Below are 26,208 nucleotides of genomic sequence, written 5' to 3' on the forward strand. Positions count from 1 at the left end.
ACGTAGAGGCTTCATGGAAATGCACACTGAGCCTTCCCACCTCTCCACATGAGAGACGAGGCTTGCTTGCTTGCTGCTGAGCTTCTGAAGTCACGGCTCCCTCTACAGTTTGTACAGTGGAAACATTTTTCCATCCAGTGCAGGAAAACAATCAAACTGCCTGTGTTGAGGAGTCGGGAGGACATAACGGGAGACGGGTCCGGAGATCACACACACACACACACATAGAGAGAGAGACAACACACACACACACTCAGCTCTATACTTGTGAGATGTGTGTGTCAGTCGGCGGCGGACGCGTTAATATCCGGACAGACTTCGGCAGCAGCAGCAGCAGCCACATCTGGATCGCTCCTCATCTGGGAGGCTGATTTGCTGCTTTTTCTCGCGGGCAGCAGGAATAATGTCTCATTCTTTGAATACTTGAGGAGTGACGACAACTTTCCTCTTTCCGGACTTCAGCAGACTTGATCGTGGAAGATAAAGGGGGGAGAAATAAAATGAGGATTTAACAATGCGAGCGGATCGATTTCCAGATCGGGATTTGCAGTTTTAAAGCAGCAGGCAGTTTTTTTTTTTTTTTGGAGGGCTCTCCGCAAGCGATGTTTTCTGCGGAGATGCGTGGTTCGCCGAGGTTCACGTCCGTGGATGTTGCAGCTCGCTCGGGCTGCACACGGAGCCTTTGGGTGGCTGTGATTGGACCGGACACGGACTGGGGCTGACTGATGTTTTGTCCGAGAGGAAATGTTTTGGAGGAGGAGATCAATATGAGTTACTGGCGCACAGGTTAGAGGTTGGAGGGAGGGAGGGGGGGGGGAGAGATGCCAGTCTTCTGGAAAACATGCAGGCGTGAGGATTTTATTTTTCTTTCTCTCTCTCTCTTGGATTTAAAACGAAAACAGAGCAGAGGAACCTTCCTGTCATGAGACATTAACGCGTATTCAATTTTGCAAACTGTCACAAGTGGATATGGATTGTGTTTGTTGCACTTTTTTCCCCCTGTCATGCACGGGACTTTGACATTGCATCTTCTAAAATATAATTTTTTTTGGGACTGAAGACAAATATATTTCACCTGGACTTTCACTAAAAGTTATGGGACATTACACCAACATTTCCAAGGAAGAAAACAATCAGTTTCCCAATTTCGAAATCCACTAAAAAAAAAAAAAAATGCCCGGCAACATGGCAGCAAGCTGGGTGGCACGTTGTGTGTTTTTACTACCGCTCTTCGCAGTGGGGACAGCCTTCTCGGGGGTCTTCAACGCCACGGACAGAGACATTTTTACGGACGATTTGCTGCAGGTCAAGCTCGCACAAGCCAGAGCGACCGAGCAGTGGAAACTCCAGTCGGCTGACTCCCATCCCAACCTATATTTTAACCAAGTCGATGTGTTGCACTTGAGGCAAAGGTCCTCCACCACCCACAGTCACATATTTAAAGTCATCCGGGCGGCCGCTCTCACCATGCTGTCCAACGTCCCCTTTTACATGCCCCCTGCGAAACATGCCGAGTTTACAAGCAAGTGGAATGAGATTTATGGGAACAACCTGCCTCCCCTGGCTCTCTACTGCCTGTTGTGCCCGGAGGACTCCGCCGCCCTGCAGTTTCTCATCAGGTTTATGGATAGGATGGCTGAGTACCCGGACTGGAAAGTGACCAGTGCGCCTAACGACGAGGTCCCCACTGCGCACTCCCTCACCGGCTTTGCCACTGCTTATGACTTTATTTACACCTACCTGGATGAGCAGCGGAGGGACGTTTACCTCAAGAAAATTCGCTCTGAGACCGAGGAGCTGTACGAGCTCTCGAAGTACAGGGGGTGGGGGAAACAGTATCTCCAAAATCACCAAACCACTAACATTTTAGCCGTCCTGACTGGTGCGTTAGTGGTCGGATCGCACAACCATCCGGAGTCGATGATCTGGAAACAAGTGGCAGTGAACTACATGGAGAAAACTATGTTTCTCCTTAATCACATTGTTGATGGCTCTCTGGACGAGGGGGTCGCCTACGGGAGCTACACGGCCAAGTCCATCACGCAGTACGTCTTCTTAGCTCAGCGCCACTTCAACATCGACAACGTGCAGAACAACTGGCTGCGGGAACACTTCAGCTTTTATTACGCCACTCTGTTGCCGGGCTTTCAGAGGACCGTCGGCATCGCGGACTCCAACTACAACTGGTTTTACGGGCCGGAGAGCCAGCTCGTTTTCCTCGACACTTTCGTTATGAGGAACGGGACGGGTAACTGGCTGGCTCAGCAGATCAGAAAGCACCGGCCCAAAGATGGCCCCATGGGGCAGTCGTCTGCGCAGCGCTGGGCTACACTTCACACAGAGTACATCTGGTACAACCACCACCTCACCCCGCAGCCTCCACCCGACTTTGGCAAAGCTAAGATGCACATTTTCTCTAACTGGGGTGTGGTTACCTACGGAGCCGGGCTTCCCAACGGTCAGGGTAACACTTTTGTCTCCTTTAAGTCTGGCAAGCTGGGTGGCCGTGCCGTCTACGACATTGTCCACGACAAGCCTTACTCCTGGGTGGACGGCTGGAACAGCTTCAACCCGGGTCACGAGCACCCTGATCAGAACTCTTTCACATTTGCTCCTAATGGGCAAGTATTTGTGTCTGAAGCACTTTATGGCCCAAAGTACAGCTATCTCAACAATGTTCTGGTGTTCAGCCCGTCTCCAACAAGTCAGTGTAACAGTCCGTGGGAGGGTCAGCTGGGGGAGTGCGCCAAGTGGCTGCGCTGGACTGACGAGGGCGTGGGCGATGCCAGAGGGGAGGTGATTGTTGCCTCCTCGCACAGAGACACCATGTTCGTGAGCGGTGAAGCGGTAGCAGCTTATTCACCCGCCATGAGGCTGAAGAGTGTGTTCAGAGCCTTGGTTCTGCTCAACTCTCAGACTCTGCTGGTGCTCGACCATGTGGAGAAGTGGGCTGATTCCCCCGTAACGTCTCTCAGCGCATTTTTCCACAATCTCGACATTGACTTTAAGTACGTCCCTTTCAAATTCATGGACAGATACAACGGCGCCATGATGGATGTGTGGGACGCTCATTATAAAATGTTCTGGTTCGACAGCCAGGGTCACAGCCCCGATACCAGAATACAGGAGGCAGAGCAGGCGGCTGAGTTTAAAAAGAGGTGGACTCAGTATGTCAATGTCACTTTTCCGATGACAGGCACAGTCAGCAGAGTAGCTTATGTGTTACACGGGCCGTATGTCAAAGTGTCCAGCTGTAGATTTATGGATAATAGCAAAAATGGTGTCAGACTCTCTCTCACCATAAATAACACAGAGAAGATCGTCTCCATTGCGACAAACTATAAAGACATAGGAGCAAGGTTGACTTACTTAGGATTTGGAGGTCACGGTAAAGTTGAGGACAGATATCAAATCACTCGATATGGCCTTGGGACGCAACTCATCCCCAAACAAATCAGCAGTGATAATCAGCTGTTCGACTTTGGCTTCACGGTCAATGTGATAGCAGGGGTTGTTCTCTGTGTGGCCATAGGATTTTTGACCATGCAGAGAAAGTTTTATGTCTGCTTCAGCAGGCTTATGCGTTACGCCCTCCTCTCTGTGCTCATCCTTTGGATAGTAGAGCTGCTGTTTGTGTCTAACAGCTGCGATCAGCTTCTCTGCGGGGTAAAATGGAAAGGTGCGGGTGCCAAAAGCGAAGTAAACAAACAGATCAGACTGTACGAGCAGCACCATCTCCCCCTGCCCACCGTCCTCATAGCGACCCTTCCCGGATCGGGATCGGAATTACTCAAGCACCTTTTCTACAACAGCTCGGACTTTGTTTACATAAGAGTCCCCACCGAGCACGTGGACATCCCCGAGACCGAGTTTGAGTTTGACTCTCTGGTCGACGCCTGTGAGTGGTCAAGGTCAGACGCCGTGCACGGACGGTTTAAGATTATTCAGGGCTGGCTGCATTCGCTGGTCCACAACACAAAGCTGCACTTGCAAAATATTCAGCTGGTGGAGGGCAGCAGGGTCAAACAGCCCCAGAGAGTCAGCCCCTCCAGGGACAGAAAGAAAAGATCCAGGCGGAGAGAGCCGACGTCTGAGCTGAAGGGCAAACTGAGAGCCAGTCTGGACAGAGATGCTGAATATGTTAGGGAGATGAGACGCCATGTTGCGGAGTACCCAAACGCCCGGGTGGTCCTCAACATGCGCAGCGGAAGCTGGGCGCTCAAACTGCCTTTCATTCAGGAGGTTGTGGGAGCTTCCCTCAGGACAATCTACTTGGTGAGAGACCCTCGAGCGTGGATTTATCTCATGGTTTATAACAGCAAACCCAGCCTTTACTCCCTTAAGAACATCCCGCAGCACCTTTCCTTGATATTCAAGGAGGATGCTGTCAGCGATGGCTGCCCAACTGTGGCGCCTGAGTTCAAGATAATCCAGAGGCTTCTCTCCCGTTCAGAGACAAACCCCATCCTGATACTGGCTCATCTGTGGCTGGCTCACACCGCAGCAGTGCTGAGGGTCAGCGAGGGCCTCCCCGAGGAGTCCTACCTCCAAGTGAGGTTTGAGGATGTGGTCAACTTCCCGCAGGAGACGGCGGGGAACATTCACACGTTTCTGGGGGTGCCCGTGTCACCCGCAGCCCTCAACCAACTTTTATTCACCACCTCCACGAACCTGTACAATCTCATGTATGAAGGAGACATTTCTCCAGCTAACATTAACATGTGGAGACAAAATATGCCTCGAAAGGACATCAGACTGATAGAGGATGTCTGTGGGAGTGTGATGAAGAGGCTGGGTTACACCAGGTCTGCAAGTTAAGTCACTGCTGCTGGTCAGCTGATATTGAGCTGTCTTGTTTACTGTCTCACCCAGTCCTGAAAAATCATTGTTTTTTTTGTTTTTGCACTGACCTTAAGTTTCAGAAGATGTTACAAGTGGAGGAAGAACTGAGTAGCATTTCTGCCTGTGTTTGGGTTTTTCTTTCTGTCTTTGTTTGGGTGTATGTGAGGTGGTGTTCAGACTACAGCAACAGATGTTTGTGAGGGAGGAATATTGTACATTAAAGTAGGCGGAAGGGATCTTTATTCTTCTCCCTCGGCAGCCCTTCACACTTACTTGTAGCACTCTTTTATTGAATGAGACTTTAGACCTTTGCTGTCTTACGAGCAGAGGAACACCACTGAATTTCAGTATACATTTTTATGTTGTTTTTTCGCAGCATCCTTCAGCGGTCTCACAGAGATTATTTACTGTATGTCTTACTTCCCCCCCACCATCCCTAATCTGTGATGTCAGAGAGATGTTTGTGCAGAATCCATATCTGTTATTTCTGGCATTATTTTTAGGGGGGAAATCAAGAGATATTTAGTACAAAAATGTTATAAAGCTCATTAAGAAGTAAGAGTATTTATTAATAGTAGCTTCGGGAGAGGATTTTTAAAGGACTAATTTGGCTGTCAGGACTTTAAAGGTGTTATTGATAACATTCAGTCACTAAATATGATGTTTCATCTTCCCCCTCCATTGCATTTATGTGAATCACCTCTGTTGTTCGAATCATCCGCCCCATGAGTGGTTGCCAGTTTGTTTTAGCTAACATTGCTAACACTAACATTGCTAATGCCAAGTTAGTTAAAGCTAACTACAGCTAATGTTGCTAATGCTAGAAGAGCCGAAGCTGCGCCTCTTTCGGTGGACCAAATGGGACCTTATTTGGAAAAAAATAATGGTACAGTAGTCAGAGGGTAGCGACAATTTTTTTACACATAAGTCTGTGAATTAAAAAGATAATTTTTTAACTCACAGTCGCTGTTTTGTCGTTAAAATAGTAACACCAACCTGGCCGCCAACTCGGCACAGAAAAGGTACTAAAAAAACTGAAAAATCACAATAAATCTGGTCATTTTGACAACTGTAGTAATGTGGAAGGAGAGTTTGTCAGTTTTGTGAGCTGCTTATATACAGGAGCAGCTCCACAGTGTTTAAGTTGCGGGTTTTGGTGTCTTACATTTTGTTAGTTTAGACTTTCTTGACTTGGAAAATGATCTTTTAAATCGACAAACATCATATGTGTAGTTCATGCCACAATTCAATTCATTGTTTGTCTCTCCATTCCACTATCATACATGTTTTTTTTGGAAATAAGGTCCAATGAGGTCCAACGCTGTTGTTTGAATCAGTTTGCCTCAGCTAATGTTGCTAATGCTAACGTTGCTAATGCTGCTGACACTAACGTCGCTACCGCTAAAGTCGCCAAAGGTGGCTACGGCTAACGTTGCCAATGCAAGCGGACATTAATGTCGCTAATGCTAGCTCGCTAATGCTAATTTGCCATTTTCGCTTTTATTTCCGCAAACTGGCAACTACCAGGCGAATCCTGTAAAATTATTAATTCACAATCATAATGTTTTAATTCTGCACCTTTCAACAAGCTGTGCAGATGTATTATGTTTAAATGTTATCAATATGACCTTTAATATCTGAACTTTGTGTGCTGTTTCCCTTTAAAACTAAAAAAAAAAAAAAAAAATGCTGCACATGTAGACTCTTGCAAAGCGGAGAAAAAAGGGTGACAGCCGTGCTTTATTGCTCTAATATAGACGTATGAATGATAGGGATTGTATTTTCATTACATCAGCAGAGCAGAGAGACTTTATTTGAAGCTCAACGATGTCATGACGGTTCGGTGGCTTAGCACTTTCACAGGGACTCCTTTGATTGTATGTGGGATTCAGTGCATTTCTCCAAAGCTAAACTTTACTGTATGTGCTCGATTAGCTTGGAAGTATAAAAACCTCTAAAGATATATAAACCTCTGAACATATTATGTCTTGAAGAAAGAAAGTTAGAAGAAGTATTTATGGATTCCAAAGACACATATCCCAAAGGATCAGGAATGAATATGATTATTATAACTCCCTTTGGCGTTTATTGAATTAGATCAGAGGGAAGTGTTTAATAGGGATCAAACTGAAAAAAAAAACCTGTCAGCCTTGACACATTTCTAGTCAAAGCAATTTCCAAAGCATCCCCCCTCAGCTCCTCATATTAATCTGCAAAATGCCACAACCGAGTCTGTGTTTTACGGCTGTGCTGTCTTCACTACGTGGGCATAAAAGAGAAAAAAAAAGAAAACGACACAAGTTTCCATTCGCTGTCGTGGTCAATCAGATAACCAATGATCTTTTTGGGGCCTTTGTCTTGAAAGAGTTCAGCGAGCCGTGGACTGAACTGAACAGGGGATGAATATTAAGTAAAGCTGAAGAATTAAAAAAAAAGAAAAAGGAAAAAAAGAGAGACCATTCCGACTCTGTGATGTTTTGCTCTTTGGCCCGGGTGAAAATGTCTCCTCGGTAGCCTTTGATGCCGTCTTGCATAAACATGTCTGTACTGTAAATGAATCACATGTGACATTGCAGATGATTCACACAATTATAGACTTCCTATTGCATCTGTACACAAGAAAAAAAACCACACAAATATACTGTAACCATTTGGAAATATTCATCATCCCTCAGCTAGAAACAGTACTGTTTGTTTTCTTCTCTACGAACACTGAAACCCTTGACTGCCTGGAAAACCCGTTTGATGTTTGTGGTCTTTGAATGTGTAGACTTGGCAGACATGCTTTCACTTTGGTGTTGCAATCCTGTTACCAACTCTGTTTTGTATTTGCTCGTGGGGATATGGTTCCTTGCTTCTGTGGCCTTGAATTACAATCATTTTCTTTATAACGGTTTTTCTGTGGGCTCCGGAGCAGGAGAGGTGGAGATCATGTAAAAGGAAATAATAAATTCATAAATATATCAGCAACCCGCTCTTTTGTTCTGATGCTGTGGATTATCTCTTGCACCGTGATGAACAGAATGTGCCGTGTGATTGCATAACATCAGCGGCTGCAGATATTGCTATGACACCCATGTTAAAACTACTGTTATCTATCGCCACAAAAGACAGAACATAAATCTTAATTTGAGCACGGGCTCGCCGCGGTTACTGCTAACCCGCGACTTAAAACGTCTACTTATGCAGATGTCTCTGCTGCCACAATTATGCAGTGGCAAAATCTCCATTTTATTAGACATGGATGACAGAATCCTAATTGCTTATACGGGTGACGTGCATGACGAGGAGGGGCCGAGCATTGAGAAACATGTCAGGAAATTCTTAAGTCATGCTCAGACCGACGGGACCGTGGGCTTTCCAAAGAGCACATGTCTCCGAGCGGTCTCGATGAGTCAGTCATTTCATTAGTCATTTGTTCTTGATCCCTCCTGTAACACTCTTAATGCTTGGCAGGCCTCTCCATGTGTAATCCTTCCATGCAGAGGCACATTATTCACCGAAAGAAAAAAGAAAAAACTCAGGCGGATGCTTCTGAGGGGAGGATTCTGAACAAGTCTGAACTTGCTCTCACTGGTTAAGTAGGCTGTTTTCATTCATTGCGGATCCAGAAATCACTGGAAATATTGGCGCAGTAATAATCTCAATATCTGCTCAGGCTCTAATTATTCAGGTTTGATGGGAAAAGCGTGCAGATGAATGGAGTTCAATGCAATCATATCTGGTGTATTTTCAGTGCATGATTTCCAAAACAATTGTACAGGACACGTGATACACTTTAATCCACATATCCCATGAACAAAGCAGGAGCAGGGAGGAGGAACACTGATACTATCTGACCCTTTCTTCATGATAACATAAGATGCTCTAGATTCAGATGGTCCACCTTTCTTTGTTTACCTTTTCTTTTCATGAATAACCTAAAAAATCGGCAATCTATACTCAGCTATGATCGATAAAAGTCATCTTCACATAAACGTTACTCAATAAACCCATTATTTTCTCTTTATAAATTCTCTTTAACTGAATATTAGTTGAGCAGAATTTTAAGTTGTTGTTATGGAAGCCCTGAGGGGCCAAATGATCTTAGTGAAATCATAGAAGAAGATTTCATGTTTGAAACGTGGGGGGAAAAAATTCAGGAGAGAAAAAGTTTGGCAGGATAATCTTCTTCAAAATAATAATAAAGAAATTCATGCTTAAAACTGGGTGAAAAGTATAAACCACTTCAAAAGAGCAACAAGAATCATCATACTACAAACTGTATCAGACGGTGTTTTTCTGTCCTGCTTCCTGCCGTGCACGCTTTGTATGTTTTCCCTGATTCAAATGAAGTGGTTGTTATCAGGCTTCAGCAGAGCTTGATGAGGAGCTGATATGAATCAGGTGTGTCGGAGCATGGAAACATGGAAAACATGCAGGGCGGCACCAGGACCAGGACAGAAAAACACCGTCTGATACAGTGAAAAACACATAAAAGTACAACCCCAAGTCCCCGAAAAGTTATGACGCTGATTAAAATGTAAATAAAAAGAGAATACGTGTATTAAATTCAGAATAAATAGAAATCGATGAAGTTGATGAGGTGAAACTTTAAATATATATTGTCTGTACAGCTTTGAGTTTAGTATGTGTCAAAAAGTTGAGTTAAATAAGTAACTAGTTGTAGATTAATCATTTTTCAGTGACCCAATGACTTTATAAGCATATGTAGCTGCAGACTTCAGGTTACATCTGTAAACTTTAATAAACAAGTTCATAAACTAATGCAGTCCAGATGCCCTGCAGCTACAGAGGCAGAGCGAGTGTCCTGCAGCGAGAGCATAAACTCCCAAAATGCTCACAATCATGTCTTATGACTGGTCAATAAATAATTAATTCAAATTATAAGCCATGTATGAAGGGTGCCTTATGAGAATGCAGGTTTACAGGTTGTGATATATTACAAGCCTCGACTGAGAACAGCATCATGATGGCCAGGTTGTGAAAAAAACCTCTCAGATGCTCCTTGGAAAGTAAGACTACTACTCACCCGGTGCAATCAAAAGTCGGGTGATGTTTTGCAGGCCACAAAACATTTGTGGAGCTTCACAGCAATGTAGCGTTCTCTCAAACAACTGAATGTAGCTGGGAACAACAGAAAAAACACTAAAGTGGCTACGACCTGGCACAGTCGGAGCCCTCCAGAAGCCCTGAGACCCCAAATTGATTTGAAAAGACATTATTTACGCTGTCAAGGGGCGGTCGAGCTCATGCGCCCACTTAATGCTAACGCTTTTAGCTTAGCAGCTACCGAATTCGGCTTAAAACAAGCCTCCAGCTACTTCAGCTGTTTAGGAGAAAGCTGCAGCGCTGTTTTGCCGTGAAGCTCCACAAATGTTTTGTGGCCTTACGAAACTTCACCTGACTCTCCATCGACGTGAAGGTGACTAGAAAACGACTGAATATTCAATTTTGGTTGGACTGTTCCTTTAAAGGACTTATTAACATTTACAACTGCAGACTCTTGGCTCATTAGAAAGTGAGACACATTATTTTATTATTGATTTGACTATTAATGACGTCATTTTTCACAACCTGGCAACCCAGAAGTTGCTGATATATAAAAGCATTATTGATTATGTTCTTAACTATCAATGAAGTCACTATTTAAAACACAGATCACTTAACATCGGATGTTCCCTGCCTTGCATCTTTCCTATAAAAGGTAATCAGGCTCGTTCTCTGCGGCGTGTGAAATATAACGGCGTCTTAGAAAGAGGCTAAAAATAAAGCTTTATGTCGGAGTGGGTTCCCCATCCGGAAATAACAGCGCAGACGCCGGCTGCACAGACAGACATACAAGTACAGTTCATGACAAAAAAAAAAAGAAAAACCCTTTTGATGTCTGATCACAAGAAGCAGATTTGCAGAACTAATTTAAGCTCCGAGGTTGCCTCGTAGATTATCTTTGATACGTAATCATTGCATGAAATATGGTTTTTATAGAGGGAATGATGAAAAGCTGCATTATAATCTAATTCCACGCGGCAGCTCGGGGAAGTGATCAAGTAGCTTTCTCAGCCTGTTAAGTACACGGAGGTTATCCGGATTGGACTCAGTTTCAGCTGAGTAGTCGTACCCTTGCCTGTTCCACCTTTATCTCCCGCCACTGGTGAGTCCCGAGTCCCGGGAGAGCCTCTCCCTCGCCGGCAGCCGTCGCTCCTGCCGCTGCTCGTTAATTAACCTTTGCTGCAGCCGCCATCAGTCAGAGAGCGGCCTGATATCCTGGAGAGGGGCAATCATCGATACTGTACGGAGGCTATTGTGCCGGTGAAGAGAGCAACGCCGTCACTGTTAAAGAGTTTAAAACTTGAATATAAATTGCACGACTTGATGAGTGTCCTTCAGATGACAGAGGGGGGAGGATGTGCTCAGACTTTGCTGACAAGGTTTAAGCAGCCGGGCGACGGCGCTTCCTCTGTATTTAGTCGTTTTCACTTTGGCAAACAAACGCCTGCGAGGTCCTCGGCTCCCCACCTTCTCAGAATTACCTGCTGATGACACTGCTGCGTGCGGATACCGAGAACAGATCGCCGAAAAGTGCGATTAATAAGAGATGACTTGCGAGGAAATATGGCGCCTTGTCAATTTGCAGCTGGTGACAAGTCATTTCTGAAAGAGAAAATGGGATCTTTGCGTGCCAATAAAGCGCAGCGGCAACTGCTAATGAAGCCCAGTCTGGTGTTATGTTGCTGGGATGAGGTGGTTTTTTTGAATTTCACTTGAAAAACACTCCTTAAGGCTTTGCGCAGTCCTTACCGCCTGTTTCTTCTCCGTGACAGGATGTGTAATCGCCGGCTGGACGCGTCGGAATGGGATAATTCCACGCTAAAAAGCCGAGCTGCAGGATTAATAGAAGTATTGTGCTCTCTGAGGATTTGTGTGTAAAAATGTCTCAAGGTCCAATTTCCCTCCGTTTGTTTGTTTGCAAACATCATCTCGCTGCAGTTTGCTTTATGCTTCCCATTCCTTCGTTTCAGAAAGTCAAATGAAAGTCTGCTGAAATTGAATTTCCCCCTCTGGACCGAGGACCTCGCTTTGAGAAGTTTCTGACTTTTTGACTTTGAAAGTGAGACCCTTCGCTATCAACCAATATCCTGTCAGCTTAACCTGCCTCTCTTGACATTTTTGCTAATCCCCCCGTGTTGTTGTGTATATCACAGACGGTTCGCGGGGGCAGCCGGAGCTCTCTGACTCTCAGAAATTGAGCCACTGTGCTGCTCCTCTGTTCCTCCTGTCTCAGCTGCTGTGGTTTGCTAAGCTGTGCAAAAATTGAGCAGACTCACCGAATGATTTAGCTGTTGTAAGTTTACCCGCTCTGTTATGGAAAAGGTTTTAGCCACAGTTGTGATTTAATGAGCTCTTCCTGCCTATTAGAGCAAACGGCGGCCGTGCTGCAGCGTTTTATTCTGAGGTGTAGGATTGAATCCAGCTGGCTGGCCGGCAGACAGACGAGGAGAGAGGCCCTTTTTCCTGGATGACACACTCAGTAGTCCTTCATTACTGGGACCCAGAAACCATAACCCGCCTGTCAAAGCGCCGCCGCAGCCACCGCTTCTCCTGAACCATGTCTAGGCAGGGAATGTCTGCCGAGGGACTCTTTTTCATGTTTTACGTTGCACACAATGGGACTGATAGGAGATAGGGGAAAAAAAGGAGATGAATATATGTAAGCGTTTATGAGGGGGCGTCCCATCCGGCCTAATTACATAAAGCATGAGTCATTGATCTCTAATTAGTGGAATTTATGTCTCGAGGAGGAGCGAGAGTCGCTGTGACATTGGTCACAGTGCGCCTTGGAAAATTACAGCAGAGCAACAGATTGATGTTAAGTCTCTAGAAATGAAAACGCAGCTACACGTTCTCATCTCACGGGCTTTTGATGGAGCACAAAATGGAAAGTTCTGACAATAAAAACAATCCACGGGAGACCCGACTGGGTGAGGATCTCTTTGCACCGCGAGCCTCGGAGATAAGCCGATCATTATTCTCTCCGCAGATGTTATATCAAAAACAGAAAACGATTTTACTTCCCGTTCCCTCGCGGTGACTTTCCCGTGTTTTTCTCCTAAGAGGGCCTTCACGTTTCCTCGCGATCACACCGTCGGCTCCGTGCAGCTTCCGACAACAGTGTTATTTTTAAAAAGAGACATCTTGACACTGACAGGCGGCAGTAGAGGAGGGACATTCGTCACTCTCCTCTTTTCCCCCGCGATTTTGAGCTGCAGAGGAAGCCAGATGGTCAGATTCTCTGCTCATATGGTTGCGTTCCTCTGAGATCACCGTTCTTGGCCTGCCTGACAAAAAAACAAAAAAAAAAATGTAAGACTGAGGGGATGCTAAAAAATGATAAGAATTGAAGGAGGCAGCTGCGGAGAGCAGTTTGAGGGGAGGAATTTGACTCCTTTGCACGCTGAGTCAAAGGAAAACACACACTAAGAAGACTTTACAGTAAACGGAGAGCAAAGAGAGGTCACCATCCTGTAAAAAGACGGTGGTTAAAGGTGTCATACTTACTGTTACAGCGTGCTGGTGATTTGTAGGTTAATGCCAACTATTAAAATGTCCTTGAAGTTGTGTTCGGTCACAGAATATAATGCCCAGAAGTGCTTTTTATCTATTTTAGTCTTGAATGATGCTTACTTTGTGGGGTGAGTAACCTGCCTGGGGGCCAAAATGAGCTGCAAACCCAGATTAGAAACACATCTAAGAACTATGAACTGTATTTTGACACATGTAGGCCCCTCTTGTACTCAAGAAACTTATTTTAACAACCAAAAATGACCACAATGACCTCAAAATCAAGAATTAGCCTTCCTGAAGACTTCCTGTCGTCTTTGTGGTAACATGAAGATAGTTACAGAAACAGAAAAGAAACGCAAGGGCAATGATTTTTTACAACATCTTCCCGTTGTGTCTGTCTATTCACTCTGTGCTGTGTCTGTGCTTCATTATCAAATCCATCCCGCTGTCAACATTGGACAAATTCCCAAATCAGTGACGCGTTCTCATTGCTACCTTGCACCCAGGCAGGATTACACATAGCACACACACACACTGCTAATGTTAACCAGTCATTGATGCCTGAATGCCAGGCAGCAGTGTATGGGTCGCACACTGCCACCACAAAAACGGATTGATCACGGAGAGTACACGAGGCAGGAAGAAGGGAAACACGACAGGAAAGAGACATGAAATATGCTAAAAAGTCTGTACATCAGGGGCCTGTGCCACAAAGCTATTATCAGTTAGTCATTAAAAAGCTAAAAGTACATTTCTAGCTTACATTCTTTGCTAGCTAGCTTGAATCTTGAATACAGATAAAGTCTCACACTCTGAATATAGATATCATTTCTTTGCAAAATAACTTCAGAGGTTACCTTTAAGGACCATTTATTGAAGTGGAAATCCACAATCTTTTCCTCAAATCATCCTAATTCATACTAGTTCACAAAAGACTGCTCTACAAAACTCATATCAGAGGATTTAATTTCGAGAAAAACTCTGGCACGCAGGAGATGGTGTGTTTAAATCTACACACAGTCACAGCAGTTTGTAAATGGAAGAACAGGGCGGTTAGCACAAGAAGTGAATCGCTTAGGGGGAAGACAAGTCTGCTGAGAAGGAAAGTGACTGTCTGCAAGCCAAAATGGTGGAGTGGAGATGTTGGTGCCTTTCCAAAATTAAACACTGTGCAACTTGTAAAATGCAGACAGAACTTTTGAGTTATGAAAGACGGTAAATTAAGTGGAAAAAAACCAAAGCGACGTTTGTTCGTCACCAAACAGTGAAATCAGAGACACCGTGAACCGAATGGATGTCGCTTCAATGGCGGAGTTTATTCTGAAGTGTACTGGAGAGCCGGACCAATTCATCTCTTACTTAATCACTTTCTGCACTGAATGCCAGGAAGAAGTGCGATGCGCTCGACTCTTAAGGCTCTTGTACGACTCCACAACTAATTTAGCGGCTGACAAGCCCAAAATGTTTCCGGAGAAATTAGCATACGTGTAGGCTCGGACATTTATTTGGGAGCTTGTTTGCGACAGCTGCTCCCCCGACTCTTTGGGTGCGTATGTCCTAAATCAGGGGCTGCAATTTAACTTTAAAGGAAATGTTGTCAAAGCCGGGACGTTCTCCTCTGTCACAGCAGCGTTGTTTTTAATAATTCATCACTCCTGACAAACCTCCTCTGGTCCTTCAGTTCCTGCAGTTCAGATTAGCAACCTGAGGTTTTCAGTGACACGGCCGCCTGCCGGCTCCCGGGGTGTTTACTTATTGTCATTTGTGTCCTTTTGCAAACACTCTTGGACGGGTTTTGATTTGACTCCAAGGCACAAATGATGGTGTTGCTTTATTAACCGGCCGCGGTCACAGCGGCTTTACTCCTGAGCATTGACTATAATAGGAGTAATGTGTGGACGGTGTCCCTCTGGCTGGGCTGCCTCATTAAATGGCTGGAGAAGAGTGACTGGCTGCAGGGGTGATGCATTATTGATGAGAGAGCCTGATTAATTGAAAATATCCTCTACAGCAGGGGAGGGTGTGTGTGTGCGTGTGGGGGCGTAGATGTGTGTGCGGTTGGAGTAAGTGGCTTCATTTTGTTGGAAACAACTTCATCAGCGGCTGCAATGGCGCAGTTTTTTATGATTGTTATTCAGCGCACGCACACAATGCCAAACATTTACTGTACATGCAATCACAAGTATGGACGTAGTAAATGATACCGCGCACACAAGCACGGTCCAGGTGGGAGTAATAACATTAAGCAATCTGCAAGAATGTCAGTCGGTATTAAACGATAGCAGACAATCGCGTTGGGAGGCTGAGAGCGACGTTCATCTCCCTTGATGTTATTGGTCTCCTGCACCTGCGACACCGGGCAAGTGGTGTAAATAAAAGATGACGCTGTCGAGAGATGAGCTAAACGGATTAGCGAAAGAAAATCACTCGCTAACAACGCCGACGAGGCTTTTATACAGGCTGTGTTTCAATTCAGAGGTTGATCTGAAGCCGAGGTTTGACAGCTGATGATGCATTCAGACGCTCCTGAACTCGTAAAGTTCAAGTTAATCACCAGGAAGGTTCTTCACAAGTGTAAATGTAAGTGGTAATCTGGAATAAGTACAAGTTGTGATGTAAAACTTAAAGACATTTAATTCAAAACGAAACCAACTCGACCCAACTGCCAGAATAAATGTTAGCCGAGTACGTTTCCTGCAAAACCCCAGATAATTTAGGCACAAAAACCACATGGTAAGGGTTCGGAAAACTTCATGACTTGGATTAAAAACACCTGGTTTGGTTGCCACAAACACAGCTGAAAATGCCCAGAGATCGCCTTCAAACATCTGGTTTTGTTACCATAAACACGGCTGGAGTTGGCCCAACTTCCTGTGGAAAATGTCTGGTTCTGATCACCGCAAATACAGCTGGAAATTGTCCCGAGGTCTCCTTAAAAATATCCAGTAGTTTCACACTTACAAAAGCCGAAATGCCGACTCGAACTGTGGTCGCCCTCCAGCTCTTGATGTGAAAGTCAGGTAATAAAGATATAATGTTAACATGACGGTTTGTACGTCTGTAAATATGGTACAGAACCTGAGACACGTACAAACTTGGACGCATCTGTGGTTTGCAGAAACATTAACTGCTAATATTATTTATATCGTGGCAACTGTGAGTGACAAATGAAAGGAAAAGCCAACATGAAATGCTCGAAGGCTTCACCAAGAAGTCACCAAGAGCTGCCAAAACAGCTTCACATGGATCCTTCACATCTGTGGACAGAATAAACAAAAGCTAGTTTCTCATTTGGTGTTTGGGTGACTGTGGCAGTAGTTGAGTGAAATCTGGTGACGTTTCTGACAGCTTCTATAACTTTTCCAAACCTGAAAACCCTTCTCACATCGCACAGTGTTTGGCAAAGTTGGAAGTAGAATCTGAACTGCTCCATCTCTCAGGATTGCTTTCCGTAAGCGTGCACCATTTTTGAACAAATATTGTGTCTTGTCTCCCTCTGTGACAATAAACCTGACGGCTCGTGGCTGTAAACACTTGCAGCTTTTACACGTGGGCAGACGACACGTCATTTAAACCAGTTTGTTTTGAAGCGTACCCCGACCTTAAACGACCGAATCGTGGCTGCGTTTCCTGGCTCGGGACGAGGCTTTTGTGAAATATTTCCTGTCTAAATGTGAACCTTGAAGGATCTTGCTGCCGATTTGGGACGCGGCTACATAACCTCCATTATCTTGTTTCCCTTCCCAGCCTTTGTCAACATGCAAATTTAGTCCATTCTCCTCACTCAACTTCCATTAAGACCCATCAAGGCTGCCATCAAGATTCTGTCTGAAGTCATGCCAGGGGAAATTACAAGCCCTCCTGGCAACCGCCACTAACAAATGACTTATATATAAACCCACATTGATTTGAAATTCATAAAGGCAGAATATATTAAGAGACTGACTCACTTTTTAAAGCGCTTACAGGACATAAACTCACTTTTACCCCTAGAGTTTGATGTGACATTTACCGACTCCGATGTGGGAAATCATCGCATACGCGGCTTCCACATCGGCCATACGCCGAGGTGTAAACCCCGGCACTAAGTCGAGCCCCTAAGGTGAGTATGCTGCCGAAATAGTATGTGATAGCAAGATGATACCGCATCTACACCAGCGCTTAGTCCTGCAAATGAGCATATACGTCTCAAAAATGTCAAACTCTAAACTATCAAAGTCAGAGGGTCGAAGCTGTGGTGTTGCAGAGAGAGATGCTGTGTGCAGTGTCTCCTCATATCTGGCTCTGTGGCTGCGAGTGCAGCATAATGAGCCCCGGAGCTGAAGCCTCAGTCACACTCTGTTTACAGTCTGTTGGTCCTGCACCAGCAGGCTCAGGGACAGCTTCACCTCGCAAGGCCATAAAACTGTTGAACTCCTGTGCTCTCAAGCTCATTACCATCCCTATACTTGCACCACACAGGTACACTTTACCTGTGTACCAATCTATATTGTATCTTCTGCGCTATTCGTGTCTTTTCGCCTCACGCTTTTCTTTATTGTGCGAGCCTGAGAACAAGAATTTTATTGACTGCAAGGACAAATAATAAAGATTTTGATTTTAAGCATTTTCAGCACGCTGCACTCAGATTATGGTCATGAATGGGCGCTGATCCATCGCTGTATGATCGCACGTGTCGTCTTGCCTCGCAGCGTCTCCACTGCTCAACTCATTGAGGCCAGGTGTGCGTGAGGAAAACAGGTGTGTGCAATTAATGGATTTTTTGTCAGGTGGACAGTCAATACAGAGCACAATATTCTAGAAAAAACCCATCCCTGTTTCCATCAGCATAACTGTTGTGGAGTTTTTTTCAGCTCATTTATAAAATGGAGATCAGTCCTCCTTTCAGACCCTTCAGGGCCGGGCAATCCAAATAATCCATTATGCCTCAGACTGGAGTGAAAGTCTCTCCGCTCCTTGGGGCATTAACCAACTTCAATACCCATATAATGTAGTTCATTAACCACATGTCCACGTCTGCCGAAACGCCCCGACAGCGTTTGATTCCATGTGTTTAACCCGAATTCAGCATTTACGCTCACAACTTTCATTTTCCCCCACGTCGAAACCTTTTACCGGGATAAGGATGAGTGAAAATGTTACTTCATGCAGTGAAAAAGAAAACAATAGTGGAAAAAAAGATGTGAAACAATTTTAGGCAATTGAACCATATTAGATAACCATGTTAGCTCAGAGGCTTCTTGTTATAAATCCCTGCAAAGGAAAAGAGCAATGCATTCAGTAGATAGCCTATAAAATCTTTACTTCCCTTTCATGTTAGTTAATCTGACTATTGCAGCACCAGAAGTGGGTTTATTTTAATAATCCTCTAATGGAGAATGATTCTTTAAATCTTCAAATATCTGGATAAAGGGTGCACTTTTTTTTCCTATAAGGGAGCCTGAAGATCACACCCTTCTTTCCTCCTCTTTTACATTTAATCTTACCGTCTTTCACTCATGAAAACCCCGATTATTGTAATCAGTAAGCAAGATTTTGATATCATGCCGTGAGCTAACTCCTATACCTCTCTATTCTGTTGACAACAAGGTGTTTCCTCTGTCTAGCAACACCTGAAGGGACGTAGAAGGATGCACGGACATTAACTTGTTGTTTGGAGCTAACTGAAAAATTCCTTACAGTATTTTGGACGCTGCCAGAGCTCGGTAAGGAATAAAATACATATATTTGTGTTCCCTTGGCGACGACAGGCTGCAGCAGTGCCTGTGACTGGCAGGCAAATCTCTTCGCCCCCCGTTACCTGCAGAGACTGTCACTATAATATTATACAGATGTCAGAGGGGCATAATCTCATGTTTCTACAGTATGATATGCATACTTTCGGCATTTCCTCTGCTGTGTTTATGAAGGATATTGCGGTTTATATTATTCAGTATCTGGGGGAAAAAGGGGGCCCACAAACAAAGCTCCGCCTCTCTTCTTCTGCCGCCCCTGGATGTCATCTTTGGATTCAAAAGAGGAGTGTGAAATTGCAATAAGCCCCATATACTCCCTAAAATAATTCAAACGAACCTTGAGAACGGCAGATCGACAGGAAGGAAACAAGACAGCAGTCATGCCAGCAGCTCTGTGATGCTGTGGCACTGAATATATGCTAACATGCTAACATGCTCACAGTGACAACATGTTTATATTTAGCAGGTATAATGTTTCCCTCACCATCTTTGTTTATCACTGAAGCTTCATTAGTTTTGCAGTTATTTGGTCAGAAACCAACTATTGTAGAAACTGACCCCAAGATGACGCTAGAATAAGAGTCAAGGGATCACAAAGTTGTCAGGATCAATCGTCTTTACAACATTTTCCATCACCAAAGTTATCGATATTTCACTAAAAAAACAAAAATGTGGACCTGTCTCACCTGACGTCCTCCTTTGCTCCTGCCATTATTACCACGGCCACTAGAGGCCCGCGCCATCTAGTTGTAATAAGCTGCTTTCACAGACCACCTACGGTCAGGTCTCTGGTCTGGTCTCTGGTCTCATTTACTTTTGCTTCATGCACGTTAACTTTTTGTCTGCTGGCTCGTAAATTCAGACACATGAAGTCTAAAAAGGTCTGATGAGTCTGTGAGTCACCTTTTTGTCTTTCTGTGACGTGCTCGTGTCCGGCTGTCCAAAAAAGGAGCTCGAGGCTGTTTGTGACTACCCACCGTGTCACATCATTTGTTTTGTGCATTCGCCTCTGTTTTGTCCTTTTAACTGGCCCTTTCTCATCTGAAGCCCACTGATTGTAGATAATAGCTTATTCCTGAGAAAATCAATCAGATTCTCTTTAAAGATTGCTGGCCCGCGTGTTGGTTTGCTGCTCGTAATGGTGTTTGCTCTGCTCAGTGTGTGGTCATATTAAATGAGAATCCCTGGACTGAAAACTCACTGAATTTAATTTACTAACCTTTGATCATCAGGTAGCTGGATAAAGGCCATTTCATATGTATTCTTGTCTTGGCATTCAGTGTATTTTCTCACAAGGATGACTTAATGTGAACAGAAAGGTGGAAAACATTGTCCATTTTCAGCAGAGCCAGGATGATGTTTCCAAGTAATTGTAAAATAATAACCCGCTATAATAAATTAAAATCATTTCAAGGTGTTGTAACCTAAAGGTGCACAATTCAGAAATTCATTTGAACATTTCCTCCACTGCTCGTCTGATGATACGCTCCTTCACTCACAGCCAATGTAGAAGCTTGAAGGACTGAAAATTAGATTTCTTGATTTGATGTCATTTTTCATCAAGGTTTCTCAGCCCAGGCTGATTGCGGTGCCAACGTTTGGCAGACGAAATGTCAATATCAACCCGGTTAGCTGTGTTTTCCTTGGTTTCCATGCCAATTTATTATAGACTTTCATCAGGGGTATTGGCAAGGGTGCTGGGTTAATATTTGATGGGGAAAAGAAGAAAAAATAAAGCAGGTCATTTGCTGTTTCAAGAAAGTTCTCTTAAGCAGAATCCAATTTTTGTGATGGACGAGCAACATATTGAATAATCGATGTCAAATAATACACAACCTAGTTTTACTTCAGCAGCGTTTACAAAGCAACCAGCCCTTTAATTCACAACCGTATGTGTTGACTTGATGATCTTCTTAACTCCTACATCAATGCTCTAAAGAGATCCTCTTTCACACCTACGGTATGTACCGTTTCTCGGCTCTTGTCGTGCCATGTCCTTCAGTTTGAAAAAGACGCTTTACAATCTCTTGAAAGCTGTCTCCAGGTTTTGGATTTCACTTCATTTATTTCACAGTAAAAAAAAAAAATCAATGCAGTGGCCCTGTGCTTTTCGCAGGGGCAAACCTGTTCCTTACTGCATGTATGTAACAATAAAAGAATTGTAAATAAAGGTGTTATTGGAAGCATTCAGCCACTAAATGTGGCTTAGACCAAATTCACACAAAATCCATGCTGTGAGGCTCAGGGTGGAGAGCTTGAATGCTGAGATATGTTGTTTAAATGTAGGGAATCTGACAGATTGTTATCATTTAATTGCTTTCTAATTGATCAGCAACTGCAAGATAATGATGGATAGTGAAAATCTGGAGAGTAAAACAAAATATTTGATTAGCCATTAGCTAGCGTTAGATGTGCATTGATATCTAACACTATCAAACAGTAACTAGGAAGTGGTTGAATGCTAATGTTAGCTATTGACTAACGGAAGCTAACTAATATGTTGTTTTACTTTGAAATATGGTCTGACGTCCGTCTGTATTTTAACTTTCCATTGTCTTTTCATTTTCTTATTAATCAGGAAGCTTTGAAATGATAACAATTTGTCAGAGTGCCTATGTTTATACGCCTTGCAGCCTGGAACGCAACAGCATGACGTTTGAGCTTAGGGAAAATGGCCGCCATGTGACGAATGTTAATGTTGCATATGCTAGCTATGGCAGTACAGTACACCACATGGTACCAAAAGTGTTAAGCTATTGTCTGACAAACCTTTTTTAGAAGCTGGAACCAACCGTCAGAATTCCTACAAAGAGATAAACAAAACAATAATTTTGGACCTGATTTTAAAATACTTTTATTCTGTGCCATCTCTACAAGATGTAAATCATTGATCAACATAAAAATGCTATCAATATGACCTTTAAACATTAATAACATTCCTTCTACAGATTCTTGGAAACACACATGACTGCGAACACGAAAACTCGTGTCTCATGTGTCCACAAGACATGCTCGTATTTTCTTTGCTCCATGATCCAGAATTAATAAATCTTGCCTTGATGAGCTCGGTGCGCCCAGCAGCACATTGTGGCCAAAGGTCTGCAGCAGGAGTTAGATTTTTAGTAGTGCCAGACAGGCTTCAGAGAGGCTTTAAAGAGAAACATCAAAGACAATCATAGCAACTTTAATAACAACTCTGATAAATAGTGAATCGTAATAGCCTTAAATCACTCTCAAAAAAAGCATTTTATATTTAAAGCTTTTCAGGAACCTGATCCTCATACTTGATGACAAACCTTCTGGCTCATCCTGCGACAGTGGGGGAAACATGGCTTGCAGTCAGAAAACAAGCCTGTAACCTCAATTCTGACACAGTTTTAAAGCTCGCAACTTCTTATATCAAAATATTTCATATGAATATTCTGCTGTTTGTTTTTCCTTATCCCTGAAGAATACAGTAGGTTTATCATCTTTCTGTCAAAGTATCCAGTGTGAGCTCGGGCCATCATTAATGGGTGACAAACAATCAATAAGTTCTATTTCAGAGCAGCACTTTCTCCCACACTATTGTGACAGCTGTCTGCAGTTGCCTAATCTTGTTACCTGGTCGTGTGTGTGGTTGTGTACGTGTGTGTTGAAATATCCCTGAAGGAGATTGTCAGAAAGGCCTTCATATTGCTGACACCTGCGCTGAATGACTCCACAGCTTTATACACAGGTAGTCAGTCAGCCACTTAGGATTTTTATGGATTTGGTCGGATTTAGATTTCCGTTTCCCTCCCGTCCACGTATAAATATAGATGTTACAGTTTGACATTTAAAAAAAAAAAAAAATAATAACACTGTCACTTTCTTGCCACCAGTTAGATTAGAAGATCGACATCACTCTTATATAGTTTTTTTCAGGAAGGGTGCCATAACATTGTCTCGACAGTTATTCCAAAAACAAACATAAATTGCCCTGAAGGCCTTATTTTCTGCAAATACACTCTACGTGGTATCAATAACTGATGTTTGTAACTTTACTGACGTAACTACGATACTTATTTTAACCCTCACCGTGATCTTGTCCTAAAACTAACCAAACTACAACCGCCTAACGAAGTTCAACTGACATCATCCTTTCCCGCCATCTTCTCGTCATCTTAAACCCCAAAATAAGTTAGCATATTTGCACTTACGGTTCCCTCGTCCTGAAGTCAATGTGTTGTCTGAATGGGTTTTCAGGTATAAGCCTGAAATAGTGTCTTAAAGCTTAAGAGATTTTCATGTTTTTTTTCTACAACATTAGCGTTTAGGTGTCTTAAAAAAGGCGGTTGCTAACAAGTAGCTAAATGAAACTACAGAGGTTATCGGGGATATTAAATGTCATTACGCCAGACAAGGAGATTCATTTACTCACTGGTCTGTCTTTATAGGTAATAGAAAAACAATTCTAAGTCTAACTTTTCAACTTGTATCAATTTATAGTAAGTGTGTCTGGTGAAGCTTTTTACTTCTGGGCGTCTTGGATGCCAGGGCGATGCTAATTTCCAGGTTAGCCTACAAAAACACGTTATCCCTGCAACTCTCTATACACCGAGACACTGAGACATTAGGGGCAAAAACCTGCAGGGAGGTGGTGTACTCTCAGAGCAATGGACTTTTGTTTTCAGGATCATGGAGAGCAGCCACTTAGCTAGATTAGCATAAATACTCAAAACAGAGGGAAACAGTTATTTTAGCTCCATGCGAAGGTAATGAAATGCAGTTGCTCTAGATGACACTGCCACCAGCCAAGAATTAGCCAAATATAATATACAATAACTCTTTGTAACACAGCAAGTATTCGTTTTTAAACTTGGGTTACAGTAAGAATGAAACAAAGGAGATATAACATGTTGATAAGTGAGCGTTCAAAGTTGTCTCCCCCTCCTTCCAGTCTTTATGCTACGCTAAGCTAACTGGCTCCTGTCTCAAGCTTCTTGGATAGATATGAGATTTGTGCCGATTTACTCATTTGACTCTCACTAGGAAAAAAAACCCCTCAAAAAACAGTTATATAAGCCTCGCTATTTCCCAAAATGTCAAACTCCTTAAGCGTGTGTGGTCTAGCTGTTTGTCCTTGCGAGTCTGCCCGTTTCGATTGCTGTATTTTTTGCTCTTTTAAGAAGCAACCTAATCCTCCACAGCTTCAGAATCAAGCTTGTCTCAACAAAACATGTATGGAGAGCCAACTGTTGTGGGCTAGCAGCTCATAAACGAGATTCAGGTGGTGCAACTGGCAGTTGGCCCCTAAAACCTGCAGATCTGGTTTGAATACTGGCAAACAGTCGTGGGAACAGAGACCATGTAGAGCGTTTCATGTTTTTATTTGGTCTTCTAGATGTCAGACTGTTGACTGGTCTTTTAAACAGCCATCGTGCGAAAAGGAGGGTGGTAATTTAATGCCATATATTTACATACTGTATGAGGACGTTGTCAGAAGAGCCGGGAATACATTGAAAGCAGTTAGAGGTCTTGTTGGAGGCATTTAAAAAGATTCGGCGAGTAAGTGGTGTTTATCTGAAAGAGGCCTGTTTTTTTTCTTGTTTTTTTTTTCTTCCACCCTTCAACTCTTCGTGATTCCAGGTTCGGAGCCAAGAAGCGAGATCAAAGCGGCTCCTCTCATCTCTGACTGTTTGATGATGTATGTTCATGTTGCCACTGCTTTTGTTGTGCTCCATTTCTGTGGCGCCACAGAGATAAGAAATTGGCAGACGGAAATATAGATGATTATGCCTTCATAATGTGATGAATCCAAACATGAGCGGCGTCACCTCTTTTTCCAATTCATATTATTAGAAGTGTCAGTGCATTTTTACGCCGGTGTTTAGATATGTGTGTTTAAAATCTGACATTTTTGTGTGAACTGTGGAAGCTTTTTCTAAACTCATTTCACAGGACGGTTCCTGCTCATGAAGCATAGTTCAGAATTAGTTACACAAATGATCAAATTAGTATTTAAAAATTCATCATTTTAATCAGTCTAATATTTTTTTTGCATAAATCAGTTAGTGTTTGCTAAAGTCAGTGTGGCTCTCTATTTTTAACTGACAAATGCATCTACACAGATCACCCTGAATGAAAACTGCAATCAACTGTTGGATTGACTACTCTGTTGGTGGCAACAACAGCTAGCTAACTTCGTTCCACAAAGCACACAGCCCCTGATCCAAAGAACGAGTGAGCCGTTATAGAGGCAACAGACTTGCTCAGCGGCTGACATTACCACAAAGCACACCGCCCCTGAGCCAAAGCACCAAAGAGCCTCATTGTCGTTCAGTGGCTAACCGAGTAGCACAAAGCACACAGCCCCTGAGCCAAACAATGACTGAGTGGCAACAGACTGTCGTTCAGACGCAAACCAAGTAGCACAAAGCACACAGTCCCCGAGCCAAAGACCAGAGCCGCTGTGGCAGCAACTTGTTCATCAGCTAACATTAGCGCAAAGCACACACCAACAGCAGTTAGGACTAGGTCTTTTTTCAGGCAGTCTATTGGGCTGAGGTTCATGATGGCTATTTTTCTTGGTGCTTATATGTTTATGTATTTCTTAGACTAAAAAGGCTAAGAGAGCTTGTGGAACATTGCGAGCTAGCCGCTAACACACATGTCCACGCTGGCCAGAGAGAACTCGACGTAGTTAGGCGTTGCGAGTTGCTCTGATGGGAGGGAGTGGGATTTTTTTCGGTTGGATACTTAAAATTTAGCTTGCTCTCACTTGTTTCTTCAATTTTACAAACCCCAGCTTTACTTCTCATAGCCATTATTGTCTGACTTGAGATGTGACTATATATACTTTTATCATAGCCTGCCAACCAATATGCCATGTGCACAATCTGCATTCATCCCATACTAAAGCTATGCACTGCATCTCAATATGTAATGTTGAATATCTTAAGTTTTTCTATTCCTTATTTTTTACACTGTTATTGCACATCGTCTGGGCTACAGTGTGCCTGCGCATGTTGAAATGTATGACTACATGTGATAAATAAATCTTTGAATCTTTAATGTGCATATGTAAATGTATTTTCTATGACTT

General features: G+C 43.5%; 1 protein-coding gene across 1 annotated transcript; it reads left to right on the plus strand.

Annotated features, from left to right (window-relative positions):
* Window positions 1-873: 873 nt before the first annotated feature.
* Window positions 874-7,808, plus strand: LOC141014788 (dermatan-sulfate epimerase-like protein). The gene has a single exon (XM_073488698.1). The coding sequence runs from the start codon at window positions 1,174-1,176 to the stop codon at window positions 4,816-4,818; it is 3,645 nt and encodes a 1,214-aa protein (XP_073344799.1). The 5' UTR covers window positions 874-1,173; the 3' UTR covers window positions 4,819-7,808.
* Window positions 7,809-26,208: the final 18,400 nt, after the last annotated feature.

Source organism: Pagrus major, chromosome 19, assembly GCF_040436345.1.
Source record: "Pagrus major chromosome 19, Pma_NU_1.0".
NCBI lineage: Eukaryota > Metazoa > Chordata > Actinopteri > Spariformes > Sparidae > Pagrus > Pagrus major.

Coding starts and splice junctions, on each gene's coding strand:
- LOC141014788 (XM_073488698.1), top strand. CDS start 1,174: ATGCCCGGCAACATGGCAGCAAGCTGGGTGGCACGTTGTGTGTTTTTA.